General features: G+C 38.2%; 1 protein-coding gene across 1 annotated transcript in view; it reads left to right on the top strand.

Annotated features, from left to right (window-relative positions):
• Positions 1-1,678: 1,678 nt before the first annotated feature.
• Positions 1,679-17,067, top strand: part of prtga (protogenin homolog a (Gallus gallus)) — a 72,103-nt gene continuing 56,714 nt past the window's right edge. Inside the window, exons 1-2 of the mRNA XM_057853215.1 lie at positions 1,679-1,893; positions 8,069-8,371. Coding sequence (XP_057709198.1) covers positions 1,827-1,893; positions 8,069-8,371 — 370 coding nt within the window. The 5' untranslated portion in view covers positions 1,679-1,826. The remainder of the gene's footprint in view (positions 1,894-8,068; positions 8,372-17,067) is intronic.

Raw genomic sequence — 17,067 nt, 5'->3', positions numbered from 1 at the left:
TAAACGTCATCTCCAAACGAAACACCTATCGCTTCAAAACAAGTAGGTGGACTATTTTGTTCGCCTTTGTGAAAACAGAGAAACGGGCAACTTTTTTTGAGAAAAACTACAGAGGTAAATGAGAAAGCCCTCAAAGCCAGTTACCTTGTTGCTGAATTTTTTGCTAAATTCAAAAAGTCCCACACTGTGGCAGAGAAATTAATGCTACCTGCCTGCAAAGTAATTGTCAGAAATATGCTCGGCCCTGATGCGGTTAAAGACATTGCTAAAGTCCCCCCTGTCTGATAAGTCTGAGCTTTTCAAGCCTAACTGCTATTAAAAAAATAAAAATAAAAACAGGGACAAAGAGCTGTTGAAGAAGAGCTTCATGTGTGTCTTTCTTCAATTCCAGCCAGGATATCGACTTTGTGTTAATTTAAACAGACTCAAGTCACACTGAGTTAGAATAAATATTGAGAAATTATTGAATAATTAAATATATTGTACAGGAAGTAAGGAACATTTTTGGTTTGTGGTGTGCCGCGACATTTTTTCCTCTGTAAAAATTTGGGTGACTCAGAAAAGGTTAAAAAACACTGGTTTAACCCATCTGCAGGTGACCTTTTACAACACTGTGCGGGTATGTGCTGGTCCTCCTGGGAAACGCAGTCTTCCTTAAAGCAAAACACTACAGCTTTTGTCCACTGGCATGGCTAAAATCGACCAAAATGGAAAAGTTCCCCAGTGTTGCTTTAATATGAATAAAATATATTTACTGTATTTTCCTTTTTCGTTTTTTAAATCATTAGGATAAAAATACATTTAAAACAGAAGGATATTTCCTTTTTTGTTTTATTTTTAAAAAAAAGTAAAGTAATTTTTCAAATGAAAACTGACAATAAATAAAACATTATTAAAAATAAAATATTTACTGAAAGCTTTTTTTTTTTTTTTTTTTTTTTTTGCTTTTTCAATAAATTAAATAAAAAAAAAAAGATATAAATATTTCCCACCTTTTTTAAGTTATAAAGAGTAAACTCAAAAAATTATGAAGACGAAAAATGATATTTGCAGTTAGTCCGAAAAAAAGATTTGGACAATTTTTAGATCATCAAAGCCTCTGAACGATTCATCAAAATAGTTGTTGGTTCATTTGATTGTTAATTGTGTATTAGTGGTTTAATCACGGCAGTGCTAGTTTGCAGATATTGGCCACCCGAAGGATAACACAACTAGAATGAATTTCACTCTCCTGTATTTATTAATTTTTAAAGTATAATTTTCTCTCTAAATACGTGCCGCTGGAGATTTGAATTCCTAACACTAAATTTCTTCAGCGTCAAAACTGAGCAGCAAAAAAATTCAGTCGTAAATCTTGATTCGCTAATTCTTAATGACCGATTTTTTTTTTTTTTTTGCTACAATTTTTTGCTACTTAATTTTGAAAACATTTCAGTGTTGTAAAAAAACACTATTGGAAATTCAAATTTGAACTCAAATTTATTTCCATACAGATTTCCTTCCACGAACCCATGCTGTATTTCCATTTTAAAAATACATTACTGTAATACTGTACATGTATGCTGCCTCAGTTACTGTGAGAAGCCAATGTAAAGAGACCACTCACCGCTAGATGTCGCCAAACCCCGGAAACGTCCAGCAAATGGGCAGCAATGATTTATGAGTGTGATGAGTCCGGAGGAGGATGGGCCACTGGTGGGCTACTATCTCTCCCGACCTCCCAAAGCCAGTCCGGCAATCAGTCAGTCAGTTTAGGGTAGCACCGCGGTTCAGTCGGAGGAAGTCGCAATGATACACTAGCTAGCATGCAAGGACAATTGACGTAAATGGCGCTTCTCAAAAGGAAAATACATCAGCGTATGCTGTTCTTTGCTGTTTTTCTTCCAATATCAGGTACGTTTTATACTTTTAACTTAAATTTAAAAGCTGTTTCGAAGTCAGTCACCACCTGAACAGTAACAAGAGTGTTTGCAGTTCAAGAGCATGGTCAGTTAAGCATTAATGATGTGCAGAAATTTAAAAGTTTAGTTTTAAGGCGATTTAAGTCGTTAATCATTATAAGTGACCGGTTAATATTTGAAAGCATACGAAATGAGTTTTATATATTTGCATTCAACGGGTCTTTCCATAATTTTTACCCATTATAGGACACTCATTTAACTCACTGCCATTGACGGCGTTAAACTAAACGTACAGTGTATTTTAACTGGCAGCGAATATTCGATTGCTGCCAGCCCATAGTCAAAATGGATAAGACGTCTAGCGCCGTCCATTGCACTGAGAGATGAGCATTCACTTCCACTGCTCCCAGTTTAAATGAATTCGACATCAATCGATGTCAATGGCAGGCAATGAGTTAAATACTGTAGTATATATATATTAAAAAAAAACAACAACAAAAAAACTAAAAAAAAATATAGAATGTTTTTGGTGCCATAACCAGAAGGTATTTCGGTTTTAGTCATTTTCATTTTGTGGATTTATAATTGTATTTATTCATTAAAAAATACACAAGTAATTATCAATTACAAAAACATCACAAATTTGTTTTTTTTCTTCTGTTTATTATTTAATTCTGAAAATTTCAAAATTTCAAATTAATGCAAAGTGATATTTTTTACTTACTGTATCAGCAGCTCACATGACTGTGATGATATTTTACAGTTTGAAAGCAAATCATTGCAAGCAATGAAGTAAATATTGGATAATCTAATGTAACATTGTAAACACTCTCGTCAATACTTGCTAACATTGGGCTCAGTTTGATTCAGGCTTAACACTTGGTTACGTAAGACTAGATAGTCCTCAATTTGTGTTTACAGATTTCTCGCTGCTATGATCTCATTTTCAAGAGATTAAATTTATTAATTTTGAACTAGGGATTTAGAATCCCAGTCTTATCTTGAATGCAGTTTACAGTACACTTAACAGCTGTCGCATGGTACGTATATTAGTTTGTGATATAATGACGCATTCACTCAATAAATAAAAGCAAAGACTTAAAAAAACCCCCAAAAGTGTGTAAGTACAGCAATCCACTTTTGAAATCTGGTGTTAAGATATTTTCAAAAATATTTGAAATAGTCGTGTCTCATTTCAATTATTACACTTGTTACTCTATTTTTTAATACAATACAGTATTTAGGCATGTGCCAGTATGAGATTCTGACGGTATGATAACCATAAGCAAAAATATCACGGTATTGCAATTACAGCTCTAAAATGTGTTACCTTGAGGTATCTGGGTAGAAAAACTGATTACCAAATTAATTTTTATACAGAAAATAATTACAGTACATCTGAAACAAATGATTATAACAATATATTTGAGAGAAAAAGCATATTGTTTTGCCTCATTCAAATCTTAATATCTGAAAATTTAAATATGTAAACTAAAGTGCAATCACATTCGTAAATGAATGGCTTCTGGATTTGGAAATGTAAATAAACCAATCTATTGTGATAAAACAACAAAATTGCAATAACTGCATTAACCATCAAAGTGAAGTCTAACTTTAACTGTAGTCTTGAAACAAATCTGAATAAGGAAAAAAATTGCAATAAAATAATGCAAACTGGTTAAAGTGCCTGTGACACGAAAAAGCCTGTTTATTTCATAATACACGCGGTATTTTATGCCCCTGAATGATATGGGCTGCTTGGATGTGTGTGGAAGCGATCGCTATTTTTATTTAGTTTTTTGAATCCCGCGCCATGAAAATGAGTGACTTCCGGCTTCGGTCTTGCATTGAGGAGGAGGGCGCTGTGACGTGTACGGTAGAAGACGTCCTCTTCACGCTACAGTGTACTGTTGTGTATGAGGAAGAAGGATTCATCTGATTTTGCGGATTAATACGTTTATTTTTCGCATCACGCCAGCCAAACGGCTGCAGAAAAATCATTCTGTATGAGGGAGAGGCGTATGCGCCTTTTTGGAGTTTCAAAAGGTTCCCATTCACCGTGGATATTTTCTGTGGGACCATTGGACTTACGAGGAAGGGAGTAAACATCTTGTTTTGCATTATGTCAAATACGAATACAGCGATTACAAAGTAAACACTACAAACTTCCTTTAAATGAAGGACTACTTACGTTTGATCATTGATAGGCATGTAAAAAGCTCTCCTAATGCTCATTAGCAGCAGCACGTTAGCTGCACAACAACTCCAGCCACCCTCCTCCGGGGAACGAACTGTAAATTGCTCTCCGCCGGGCGGTTTGCCGATCCGCGATGACAATCGACAACCAGGTCGTCATGTCAAATAATCCAGGATAGTTATGTGTGATTTTCCGCTTCGAAGACTTTGAAACATCACTCGGTTCGGGTTAGCATGTCGGCTAGCTGTCACGCCTTCTGGTTTGTTTACATTCTCCGAAGCCGGGGAAGGGAAATGACATATGTCCGATTTAGGTGTCATAAAATATCGTTCGGGAGGTTAGACAGTAAAGGTGAAGTCGACAGTTTTGACCATTATGGAGTAATTTTGCCATGTCGTCCTGAATGAATGCATTTTTATTATTTCATATTCCATTCAGCACAAGACTGTTATTTGTCATGACCATGCCATTTATTTAGCAATTGGGGAAAATATTTGGATAAAAAGAATATCCTGTAAAAATATTGAAGTAAAGAGACAGAAACAATGACATTTTGCCGCTCTCTTAGTCGCGTTTTCCTCGTTGTGAATAGTTCCCCCTCGACGGGCTGACTGGTCCTTCTCAAGCCATTTATATAGCTATTGGGGAAAATACTTGGATAAAAAGAATATCCTGTAAAAATATTGAAGTAAAGAGACAGAAACAATGACATTTTGCCGCTCTCTTCGTCGCGTTTTCCTCGTTGTGAATAGTTCCCCCTCAACGGGCTGACTGGTCCTTCTCAAGCCATTTATATAGCTATTGGGGGAAAAAATACTTGGATAAAAAGAATATCCTGTAAAAATATTGGAGTAGAGAGACTGAAACAATGACATTTTGCGGCTCTCTTCGTCGCGTTTTCCTCGTTCTGAATAATTCCCCCTCAATGGGCTGAATAGTAAAACCGATGAGCCCAGTCTACCGCTGACGTCATCCACCTGTTGGGGACGCTAAAGCCCTATAATGGTAGGCGTGGCTAACCGGCAGATTAAAAGACTAATTTCTCGTCATCTGTGCTTTGCTAAATTGTTGTATATAGTTGAATCGTCTCAAAATATGATTCTAAATCACATAATAATGCCATTTAAGACTTTTTTTCTCGTGTCATATGCTCTTTAAACTTGAGAGTAGCTGAGATCTGTCATGACAGAATGTCGCTTCAATGATATCTGGCGCCATCTAGCGTCGTGAATGGGTATAATGTCTAGACCGCAAATATAGGACGACCCCCACTTTTCAGTCTTATTTCAATGCAAAAAACACGGTCTTATATTCGGACCTATACAGTATATTCTAAATAAAATTAAAATAATGCAGTCCTTTAGGTGAGCCTAAACCCACAGCCACAGCTCAACATTACTACCAGAACAAAACAGAACAAAATTAATTTAAATTATTTTCCATAAAAAGCATGTGCGTATGACTCGTATCATGTCTACATTGTACACACACAGTCACACTTGGACGAAATGGAGCGGACTCTCGTGCAGGATACAGTCTTTTATTAACATAGACAATCAGGAGTAGGAACAAACTGAGGGCGCTCCAGAAGGAGGAAATAACGAGCTATGAAATAAAATGACGCAAACGGGAAACAAGAGAGTCAGGCAAAACGAACTGGAGTAGAGCACTACAACAAAGGCTTAGGCTTGTGGCACAAAATAACAACAAACTGTGGTAGAATACTATGAATAAACTTACAACGTAGAATATCTTTGACTTTGGAAACTGGCTGTAGTGGCAACAAAGGGCGAAGACACTTTGGCACAAGATGAGGAATGGGGCGCAGGTGAAACAATAGGTAATCACAATCAGAGACAGGTGAAGCAGCAGGAAGGGTGAGTGGTGGAAACAGGAGGGTGAGGCTTCAAAATAAAACAAAGAGACACGAAAATAAACCTAGACAGGACAACCCTCACCTAGGCGTGACACACACTCTTTCTCAACACAGACAGTTGCCAGAGAAAAAAAAACACCCCGTTTTACCACCGCTAGACACACTAAACACGCTGGGGTTAACTCGTACCTGGTGGGAAATATTCATGAAAGTGTTTACTAACCTTTAATTTTGTATAAATGCAAAATCATGTAAGAGTTACTGCCTCCTCAGCAGCCACCCTCTGCAAACATGTTCTACATATCGGCTGGCCCTCCTTCTCTAAGCCGCGGCCGTCTGTAACTTCTCTGTAGCCGAAGTATTCCCATACCTGCAATTTTGTTTTCTTCACTGGGGGGAAAAAAAAGTTTAGGAGTTTCACCTCCTCCCAGCCATTGTGTTGCACAGCTGACTCACTGACACTGAGCAACAACCAGTGGGGGAGGGTTGAGCCTTGCAGGTGCAAGCGAGGGATTTCTCCCTGCGTTTATGGTACATAAAAAATAGCTTAAACCTTAGGGACGGTATGAAAGAAAATTTTGGCGGTTTTGATACTGTGACGTTTTTATACCACGGTATACCTTGAAACTGGTTATCGGCACATGCCTAACAGTATTTTGTTATTATTCAATGCTTGTGTTGTATTAAATGGGCGTTTTCCTGAAACGGCAACTTTAGCACATGCAAACACGATAACAATACATACAACATACTCTCTGTGCCTTCTTAATGATTTAATGCACGATTTATAATGATTTTTTTTAAACACTCATTTAACTCATTTGCTGCCATTGACGGCACTAGACGTCCAATTCAATGTACTGTATGTCTGTTTTTATTCGAATCAACTTTTGAATAGCTGTCCACTGTAGTGACCGCTGTCCCTGAAAGTATTATAGGGAAAGACAACATCTTTATCATGTGCATCCCAGCATAAAAAAATCTTGTTTAAAAGGGAAGTTCAAAATTTTGGACATTAGGCCTAATCTTCAAGTTAGCGGAGGTTGAATTAGTCGATGGAGTTGATTTCCCCAAAATTTTGTGCAGTTTGTGAGTTATTTGTCAGTTTCAGGGCTCCGGAGTGGCTACGCTAGTGCAAGTCAATGGTGTCTGCTTAGCATGCCTATAAAAAACCATATTAACAGATTTAACATAGTCGAATAAATTCAAAAAGCAGATCATTGTTCGAAATACTCATGCGGCCAAAACAACGTCACACCAAACTGCCGTAGTTCATTTCATTCTGCAGAACTTTTTTTTTTTTTTTAGATGCGTAATGCGACCACAATAGAGAGGAGTGTTTCTGCCACTCGTGCTCAGTCTGCTGGGGAGTCTCTTTCGTTCTCAAAAAATCAGCTTTGAAAAATCTGATGTGATATCACTCCGCCCTGCTTGGTTCGACAGCCTGTTCCCTGCAGAGTTGCTGGATTACAAATGTTGCTGTTCATACTACAATTATTGGCATGTAATGTGAATAATTTTTAGTTTTAATAACTTTATCATGAAAACATAGCCAACACTATTGATTGCATGGGTCATCAGGAATTCTCATACGTGCATACAGTATGTTGTATTTTGTTGGTATGCTAAGCAGGCATTATTGACTCATGCTCGTTTAGCCACTCCGGAGCCCTGAAACTACCAAATAACTAAAAAACTGCACAGAATTTGTTGAAATCAACTCCACCGACTAATCAACCCCCCCCCCCCCCCCCCCATTAACTTGAAGATTAAGCCTGATGTCAAAAATTCTGAACTTCCCCTTTAATAAATAAAAGAAAAAACACAAACTGTTATTTACTGATGTGTAATAGTGGAGGATAGTGGCATATTTCCATAGATTGGCTGGCCAACATGGGGACAAATATATTTTAATACTGGTCCTATTTAGCCACTCTTTTGCAAGTATTACAGATTGTCCACCCTTCTTGTGATCTCATTATTACCCATTATCACAAGCTTACCTTAAAGACCTATAAGATAAATATCGCTTACACGATTGAGTGCAAAACAGTGGTTCATATATTTTTTGTATACCTCTCCTCTGTTTTTCAGGTGTCTTTTGCTTCAGTGAGTTGTTTTTCATCAAAGAGCCCCACGATGTGACGGTTATGCGCAAAGAAGCCGTCATTCTAGACTGTCAGGCGCACGGAGAGACGCCCATCGACGTCCGATGGCTGAGAAATGGAGCCAAAGTGTCAGTGAACGAGCGGGTTTACCTGCTCTCCAACAGCTCCCTTTACATTTCCGAAGTGGAGACCAGACGAGGAGATAAATCAGACGAAGGCTTCTATCAGTGCCTTGCCCAAAATAAGTACGGGGCCATTCTTAGCCAAAGGGCCCGGCTGACAATCGCAAGTGAGTACTATGTCGGAAGACTCGGAACCTTGTTCGGCGTTTTTGTGTTTGCTTTCATTATTTTGCCCAGAGCGTCAAGAAATGAGGAATTATTTGCGCTTGAGTTTGAGTTGTTGCAGTCTTGCATTTAGGGTGGTGATGGTAGAGGAAACAAGATACTGTTTAGAAGGGGGACATGCCCATTGGTGTGTTAATGAAGGAGCAGCGCTGTCCAGGATACCACCTCCTAAAGCTAAGGAGCAGATGACCCCTATTCACTGGCCTGGGCTTTCATGTTATTGCACCCTGATCATTAGAGGAATTGTTCTTTTGGAATGCATTCTCCCATAATGCAGTGCTCTGGTTGAAGTTGGGGTGGAGGGAGAATATCCAGGCAGGGTGATGGGTGATGGGTGTGATCTGCCACCCTCCTCCAGTCAGTATGGATCAGACTTCTAGTGCAGTCAATGGCAGCCAATGAGTTAAATGAATGCCCTCTAAAGGGTTAATACAGGAGTATGTAAGATTGTTTGTTGCTACTTTTTCAGCATTTTGGCTTTAACACCTTCAGTGCCACTGACGGTGATAGATGTACAATCATGTACTGTTTTCATCCTTCCGCTGTGAATTTCAATGAGTTTGTCGCTAGCAGTGTTGGGAATAACGGCGTTATAAATAACGCCGTGACATAACGGCGTTATTTTTTCAGTAACGGGGTAATCTAACTACGATAATTATTTTTTCCACTGTTACAACGTCGATACCGTTACTGACGGTCAAAAGCGGTGCGTTACTTACTTTGAATAAATTGAAGAAACTACCAGCTGTAGCGAGTCTACTCTGCTCTGTTTATTTGTCATCCAAGACTTGGGGTGCGTTCAGGTTCATGGCAATGAAAATAGTAAACATACATAGCCTACCCTTGCAAGAACGATGGTGTTGCCGTTTGATACGGTCATAATGTGTAGGTCCTGCACCCATCCGCAGCAAAACTGTTCGTAGCTTTGTAGCAGTTGTAATTTCGGAATCGCTGATGAGTTTAGTAACATACACCAAACAATGAATACAGCTGAATGTCCATTTCGCGTAATTGTGGAAGCCCGTCGACATCTTTACTCCATTTGTCTTCGGCTTGCGTGTAAGGGTCAACATTGTTCACATCCTTAAGTTTGATCAAATATCTGTTCTTCGCCTTAGTAACGAATTTGTCTCTTTATCGAACCGGCAAGTTAAAGTTTAATGTCCCGCGAGCCAGACCTGCTTCCAATATGGCTGCGTTGTTGTCAAATCTCACGTGATCCCCCATTCTGTGACGTAAACGCTCGAGCCTAATGGCACACGTACTTCAGAGCCGGTGTTTTCACACACAAACCGGAACAGCGCGTGCGCCAAACACACGCAAAACAGATGCAGAGGGATATGATGGCAGAGCATTTAGAGTAAAATTTTTTCCTTTACGAGGTGGAGATATAAACACTATTTCAAGTTGGTTGAAATTAAAGGAGAGAATGTGCATGTAAAGTGTAATTTTGTCGACATCTGTGGCAAGCAATTCAAATCTATTTTTTTTGTTGCACTTCAAGTGTCTGATAAATCTGTTGCTGGTGAGGTGCAATAAATATTATAAGGTTCTATAACACAACTACCTGTCTGTTCTTCTCTATTCAACTGACTTGAATACTGCTCAGAAAATTTCACATTCTTTGACATACAACAGCTTCTTTTTAAAGTAACGGAAATAGTTACTTTCCCTGGTAACTAGTTACTTTACTATAGAGTAATTCAGTTACTAACTCAGTTACTTTTTGGAAGAAGTAGTGAGTAACTATAACTAATTACTTTTTTAAAGTAACATGCCCAACACTGGTCACTAGTAGATGTCCAATCCATTTGAGCTGGGAGGCTGAACAATCAGTTAATGTTCTGTTTCACCTCCAAGACGAAAATGACAAAAACGAAATCTAAACATCCTTGTTTTTTATTTAGCTCGTTAAAAACTGCAGAAAAGTTAACTGTCGATATAAGTGTAGCCTATAAGCTTCACTAGTTTGTTTTAAAATGACACTTAGGCCTGGTTAAGGGTCTATCTGGAAGCTCATAAAATTTGCACAAACCTGAGAAATGCTCAGTTGAAGGACATGGTGGTAAAGGGGAGGGGGTTACAAGTGACACACACACACGAATGTAAATTGCTGTGACCCTGTACCAGCGGCCTAAATGAACAAACTTTATTGCAGGTCAGTTGCAGACCTGCAGGCTTTGCATTATGTTTCCTCCGCCTGCTTTCGTGCATGGCCGCAAAGTGAAAAGCTGCCTTTTCGTCAGCGGCCAGAAGCTGCTCAGCCTCTCGAGGCTAATTAGATCAGTTAAAAAGTGAAGGATTAGACATTGATTCTAAGTTTACATGTTGTTTGTGCTGCGGCGATGCTAGTTTGACAATGTGAGCGTTACTAGAGCGCAAAGGTGAGAAGGGATTTGGCTCTGATGAAGTGGAATGTGACACACGAGCCACGTCATGTGACTTTTGTCAATAGACTTCAAGTTAATGGGGATTGTAGCCCCTCGCTTGCTTTCCTGTTTTGGCCTCTTGCAGTTTGTCAGATCGGGATTACTTGCTAAGAGAATAAACACCTCTTAGTCCAGTAAAAGGCTCAGTGTGGGGCGGGGGAGAGTGTAAAATCTTTTTTTTTTTTTTTTTTTTTTTTCTATCATTTTTCATGCTTTGCTATTCAACAGTACTAGTATATTGTGGTTGGATAGTCTCCCAAACTGGACCAATGTCATATAGAATCTAATAAACTGCACTCTGCTGGTTGATGACCGGCAGTAAAATGATTCCCAAACCTAATCTTCCTTAAGTTGAGCCTGGATGTTAAACTCATTTTTGTCATGGGCCACATCATAGTCATGGTTTCGTTTGATGGGCCATTATGTCTGCTGACTTAAAGATAATACATTTAATCAACAACTAATGGATTCGCAAATGAATAGACAACTATTTTGATAGTCGATGAATGGTTCAGAAACGTTTAACTAAAATTGTCCAAATACTCTTATTTTGAACATTATAATTGAAAATATTAGAGATGTCGATCGGGTCCGATCACGTCATTTTCAAAGTATCGGACATGCCTTTTTTTGATATACTGTATATATATATATATATATATATATATATTTTTTTTTTAAATAGATCGTTTTCTAATTGTATTTAACGTTACAGACATAATATGTTACATTCATCCAGAGTCTTTAGTTTTGGCTTAAGGTAGGGTTATCAAATTTATCCCGATAATGGCGGTAATTCATTTTTTAAAAATTGTATCACGTTAATATTTAACGCAATTAATGCATGCGCTGCACGACCCACTCACGCATTGTCGCGCTCAATCTGTAATGGCGCCGTTTTACCTACTGTATATAGAGAGCTAAAAGGCAGCGTAAAATGAATAGAGTGAATTTTGGAAGCCTTTGGAGCCTTTTTTTAATTGGCTAAAGCCTTACAATCCCTCTCCCTACGATTAGAGCTATTGTGGGAAGCAATGTGGGGAAGCAAGGTAGTAATTGATCTTTTTCTTAACACCCTATGTTATTTCCCAACGCAGAGAAGATATATCAATTGGTAGCAGTACGCACAGTCCACTCCCCATCATGCATTTGGGCATGGCTACAGTATCATTTACTGAAAGCTCAACAAATACACTAGATTGCAATATTTAGTCACAATATACAAAGTCACATTTGTCCTTTAAGAATTACAAGTCTTTCTATCCGTGGATCCCTCTCACAGAAAGAATGTTAATAATGTAAATGCCATATTGAGGATTTATTGTCATAATAAACAAATACAGTACTTATGTACTGTATGTTGAATGTATATATTCGTCCGAGTTTTATTCATTTTTTTCTTAATGCATTGCCAAAATGTATATGATCGGGAAAAATTATCGAGAATGATTGGAATTGAATCGGGAGCAAAAAAAAAAGCAATCGGATCGGGAAATATCGGGATCGGCAGATACTCAAACTAAAACGATCGGGATCGAATCGGGAGCAAAAAAACATGATCGGAACAACCTTAGAAAATATAATTATCTTCTACATGTCAATTTTATTGATTTGCATTTTTTTCTTTAAAAAGACATAACCAGTAAATACACTGTGTATTTTTTTATGATCTAAAAGAAAAACTGTTTATATTTTCTTTTATTTTTATACAATTTATATTTATATTTAATGTTTATTTTTTAGATTCAATGATGTGGCGGTCTAGACCTGGCCCCCGGCCATATATTTGATACCTTACCCTTATTGTATCAGTGTCAGACCCTTGCACACACCTGTCTGTTAAAAAGTGAAATTGACGAGTGTACACATCAGTGGCATTGAATGTTAGGAATAATTCTAAATTAAGAGTTCACTCCTTTTAGTGCACAGTCTCTAAATTGTCCAAAGGTGTGAATGGACTATATACAGTAATTGTGAATGGTTGTGTGAATCATTGTGCTGTTATTAGCTATTGTGACGCTTTTTGCCAAAAGTCAGCTGGCTCCAGCTCACCCTAATGATGTGAGTAATGATGACAAGAGGTCCCCAAAAAGGATGGATTATTATGCCCATTGCCGTCTCAGACCTTATTTGTTGGATAGAGTTAGACATGTGCCGGTTTCAAAGTGTACAGTGGTATGAAAAAGTTTCAAAACGGCAAACATTTTCTGTCATACCGTCCCTAAGGTATTAGCTATTTTTTCTGTCCCAAATATGCATGGAGAAATTTCTCGCTCGCAGCTGCAAGGCTCAACCCTCCCCCACCGGTTGTTGCTCACTATCACTGAGTCAGCTGTGCTACACGATGGCTGGAGGAGGCGAAACACCTGAACTTTTTTTCCCCCATCGAAGAAAACAAAATCGCTGGTATGGGAATACTTCGGCTACAGAAAAGTTACAGATGGCCATGGCTTAGAGGTGGAGGGCCAACTGGCAAGTAAAACATGTTTGCAGAGGGTGGCTGCTGAGGAGGCAGTACCTCCCATTTGATTTCACATTTATACAAAATTAAAGGTTAGTAAACACTATCATTAACGTTTCCCACCAGCTACGAGAGTTAACTCCAGCATGTTTAGTGTGTCTAGTGGTGGTAAAACGTGTTTTTTTTCTCTCTGGCAACTGTGTGTGTTGAGAAAGAGAGTGTGTGTATAATGTAAACATGATATGAGTCATATACACGTGTTTTTTATGGAAAATAATTCTATTATTTTTGTTCTGATTTTAATAATGTTGAGCTGCGGCTGTGGGTTTAGGCTCACCTAAAGGGCTGCATCTTTTAAAATTATATTTAGTTTAGTATTTTTTTTTTTTTAATTCATTTTAACTTAACATTATAGTTAGGTTCCAATTTGCTAATATGTTTTGAAAAATCAAAATCCTGTTCAATGGAATAAAGTTTTTTTTTTTTTTTTTTAAATAAACCCAGATATCTCAAAGTTAACACATTTTAGAGTTGTAAATGCAATAACGTGATACCGTGAAATCGTGATATTTTGGCTTAAGGTTATCATACCATCAGAATAGCATACCGGCACATGCCTAGATACAGTCCATCTATAAAGACGGGAATTTTGGCCATCGCTTGCCCAGAACGCAGCAACCGCTTGTTGAAAGTTGACAATAAAGAGTTCTCGTCAGCCTGTTGGAAAATCAATACCATGACATGTGCCTGAGGCGAGCTTTCCCTCTGCTTTTATTGCTGACACATCTATTATGTAATGCCATGTGCCCCTTTACAGTCATGTAGTAGGCTGTTGTCATGATTGCAATACAAGTGGAGCAATTTTTGTGTAAAAATGTCATCTTGAAATGGAATCTTCACAGTACGGATTCAAACTTGAATAACTACTAAAAAAAAAATCCCCCAAAAAAGAAAAAAAACAACAACTTGGTGTTGCCTTTCCCTTTAATGGTTTAGAACTCACATGCTGTTATTTGTAGTTACTAAGGGCTTACTTATTATGAGGAACTCTAATGGGACTAGAGCAAACTTTGCACCAGGCAAGCTGTGGTGTTGATAAAAAGGCCATAAGTTAGGCAACGGAAAGCGCAGGATCTTGTTTTTCTTCCTCTGCTGGACACCAAAGGTTTCCATGGTTTCCCTCAAAGGCAGGCTCAGAGGTCAGAGGTCTCCCTAAATTGTTCAAAAGATCGGACGGCAGCGAAACAGAGCCCGTTTCTATAATCTTCCTTACAATAATACTTAAAGTTCCTCAGTTACGTTGAAAGCTAGCTGTGAACTTATTTATCCGCTTGATCAAACCTGAGCCAGCCCAATAGATAACGTAGCTCTTTTTTTGTATGCAGGTGCAGCTAAAGTTGCGGCCACTTTGTGTTTATTCCAAAGATATCGCAAAGCAAACTGAAGGTGTCGTTAAACAGTCCGTCGCCATTTACACATTGACCTTTATTACAGAGATTAAAGACAATGCAGTCACTGTGTGTGGTGAGTAGAAGGCTAGTGTTGAATGATTGAGAAACTTTGGAGACGAGATAAGAGGCCGGAGGAGGGGGAGGAGACGCTCCTTTTAGGGGTCACGCCGCTCATGGGAATTCTTTGTGCAGTCAGGCCAGTGGTCACTTGACTGTCCTGCAGGCTGCACATCTGCCAGCCTGCCATTGATTGATTTGTTGGCCTTTTTTTTTGCAGCTTTGCATTCTTCTCCTCTGGCTTATCAGCCACTCTTTCTTTCTGGGGAGCCACTGCATGTTGCTAAGGCCTCTTTTTTTCATTCAATTAATTAGAGAGCCAACTCAAAAGAACTGCAATGACTATTGTCAACTGCCAAAAGAGCGCTTTTCGAACTTTTTTTGTCGTGTGTCGCACTTCCAGGGACAAATTTCTTTTATGGGAGATCATACTTGTCAACCCGAAGCCGTTGACAATCTTACAAATAGTGACGTATGCCCTTACAAATTGGTGACTAATCTTACAACGTCGTATATAGCGTGCAATATGAAATGAAAATAAAACTAAATTTTTAAAATAATATGAATTTATTGGTAATATTGTAACATATAACCTGGTGCAATCAAAGAACAATCAATATCTTCAGCGACATGATTACTAAAATTTAACAGTGACTTTTCTTATAAGTGTATGTAGCACTTTTGGCAATTTCTATCATGTCTTTTGATGGCTGCAATTCAGCTCGCAACTCAGTTTGACTTGAAGGTAGTTCGTTAGTGTGTCCAATTATAAATTAAAAAGGTCAATTGATAAAATTAACTTACCAATGCAATCTTTGAGTCAGGGAACATTTCTTTTGCTAACTCTGAGAAGTGATCAGCAATAGTTGCAGGCAAATTGTGTTCGGCAACAAATTGGCAGAATGAAATCTCCGCTTTCGTCACTTTTCATTCTGCAGACTTCATCTTTATGACCAGTGTTGTTAATCTTACTTTTAAAAAGTAATTAATTAGTTACAAATTACTTCTCCCAAAAAGTAATCGAGTTAGTATATCAGTTACCTGAAGGTAAGAGTAATTAGTTACTTAGCAAAGTAACTGGTGTTACCTTTCATGTTTTTTTTCATTAGAAAAAAAAACAAAAAAACATTGTAATCTTTGCTATGTTTGGAAATCGTTTAATGTTGTGAATCAACTGTTAAGGTTGTTAAAATTGCTACCGTTTTTGCATTACTTGCCTTCTGTCTACTTTCGACATGTTAACATTTTAAAACTGTTTCATCATTTAAAGATAGATTCAAGTGAAACTTTTGCCGATTTAGGAGTATTTTAGATAAAAAAGTTACTTAAGTTAAAACAATAAAAAACTTTAAAAAAAAAAAAGTTACTTAATTTCGCTAGGAAGGTTCACTACAACAGAGCCTTTCTGAGAAGTCTACTGCTTCAAAATGGCGGCTGTTTATTAACGTCGCCGTCTGTCATTTCGCATGTAGTTCTATAGACCCTACTCACCTACGTCACAAAATGGGCGTGTCGCTGTTTCCGGCCGCCATATTGTACCTCTTTTTCAGACCTATTCTCATTGTTTTCTATTAGTCGAGCAAGTTATAGAGCAATTCATGGAAGCCCCGGTGTTATCTGACGCTGTAAACTCATTGGATCCGTTGCATAAAAGGCGTTACGTGGAAAAGCTTCAGTTTATCCATTCGCCAGATCCGTATTTGATGCCTAAATCGATGTTTTTCGACCCGCTGGCTTCGCCTGACATCTGATACCCACACAAAATCAGCCTATTCTCACGAAAGTTTGAAAAACTTTAAGAGCTTGGAGGCTTATAAATGCTACGTTGCTGGTTAGGTGAAACACGTCCTCGTACACGAAAATTCGGCAGGAATCTTGTGCTCGGAAGGTGAGTTACGAAATTTTCAATTGAAAATCTTTTGTTCTTGCTAACACCCACTGTCAAGTCTAATGTATTTCATGTCATTTGTCAATGGAGCTAGGGCTTTTAATGTTTATATGGTTTAGCGATAGCACTAACTACATACATACGTGTATGTTGTCGGCGATTAGCCTAGCAATGATCTTAATTGTGGTTGTCAGCCCGAAACCCTCTAAATATATATTAAATGCATCTTACCAGATATAAAATGACTACTACATAATCTGTGGTAGTCGTTTGGAGCCCAGTTGTCTCGTCGAATTGCAGCAGTCAATCGCGGCCTCCTCTTCGTGTCTCTCGGAATACGGTAAAAATTCAA

This window comes from Corythoichthys intestinalis, chromosome 1, assembly GCF_030265065.1.
Source record: "Corythoichthys intestinalis isolate RoL2023-P3 chromosome 1, ASM3026506v1, whole genome shotgun sequence".
NCBI lineage: Eukaryota > Metazoa > Chordata > Actinopteri > Syngnathiformes > Syngnathidae > Corythoichthys > Corythoichthys intestinalis.
This window is presented reverse-complemented; position numbering and strand designations above follow the sequence as displayed.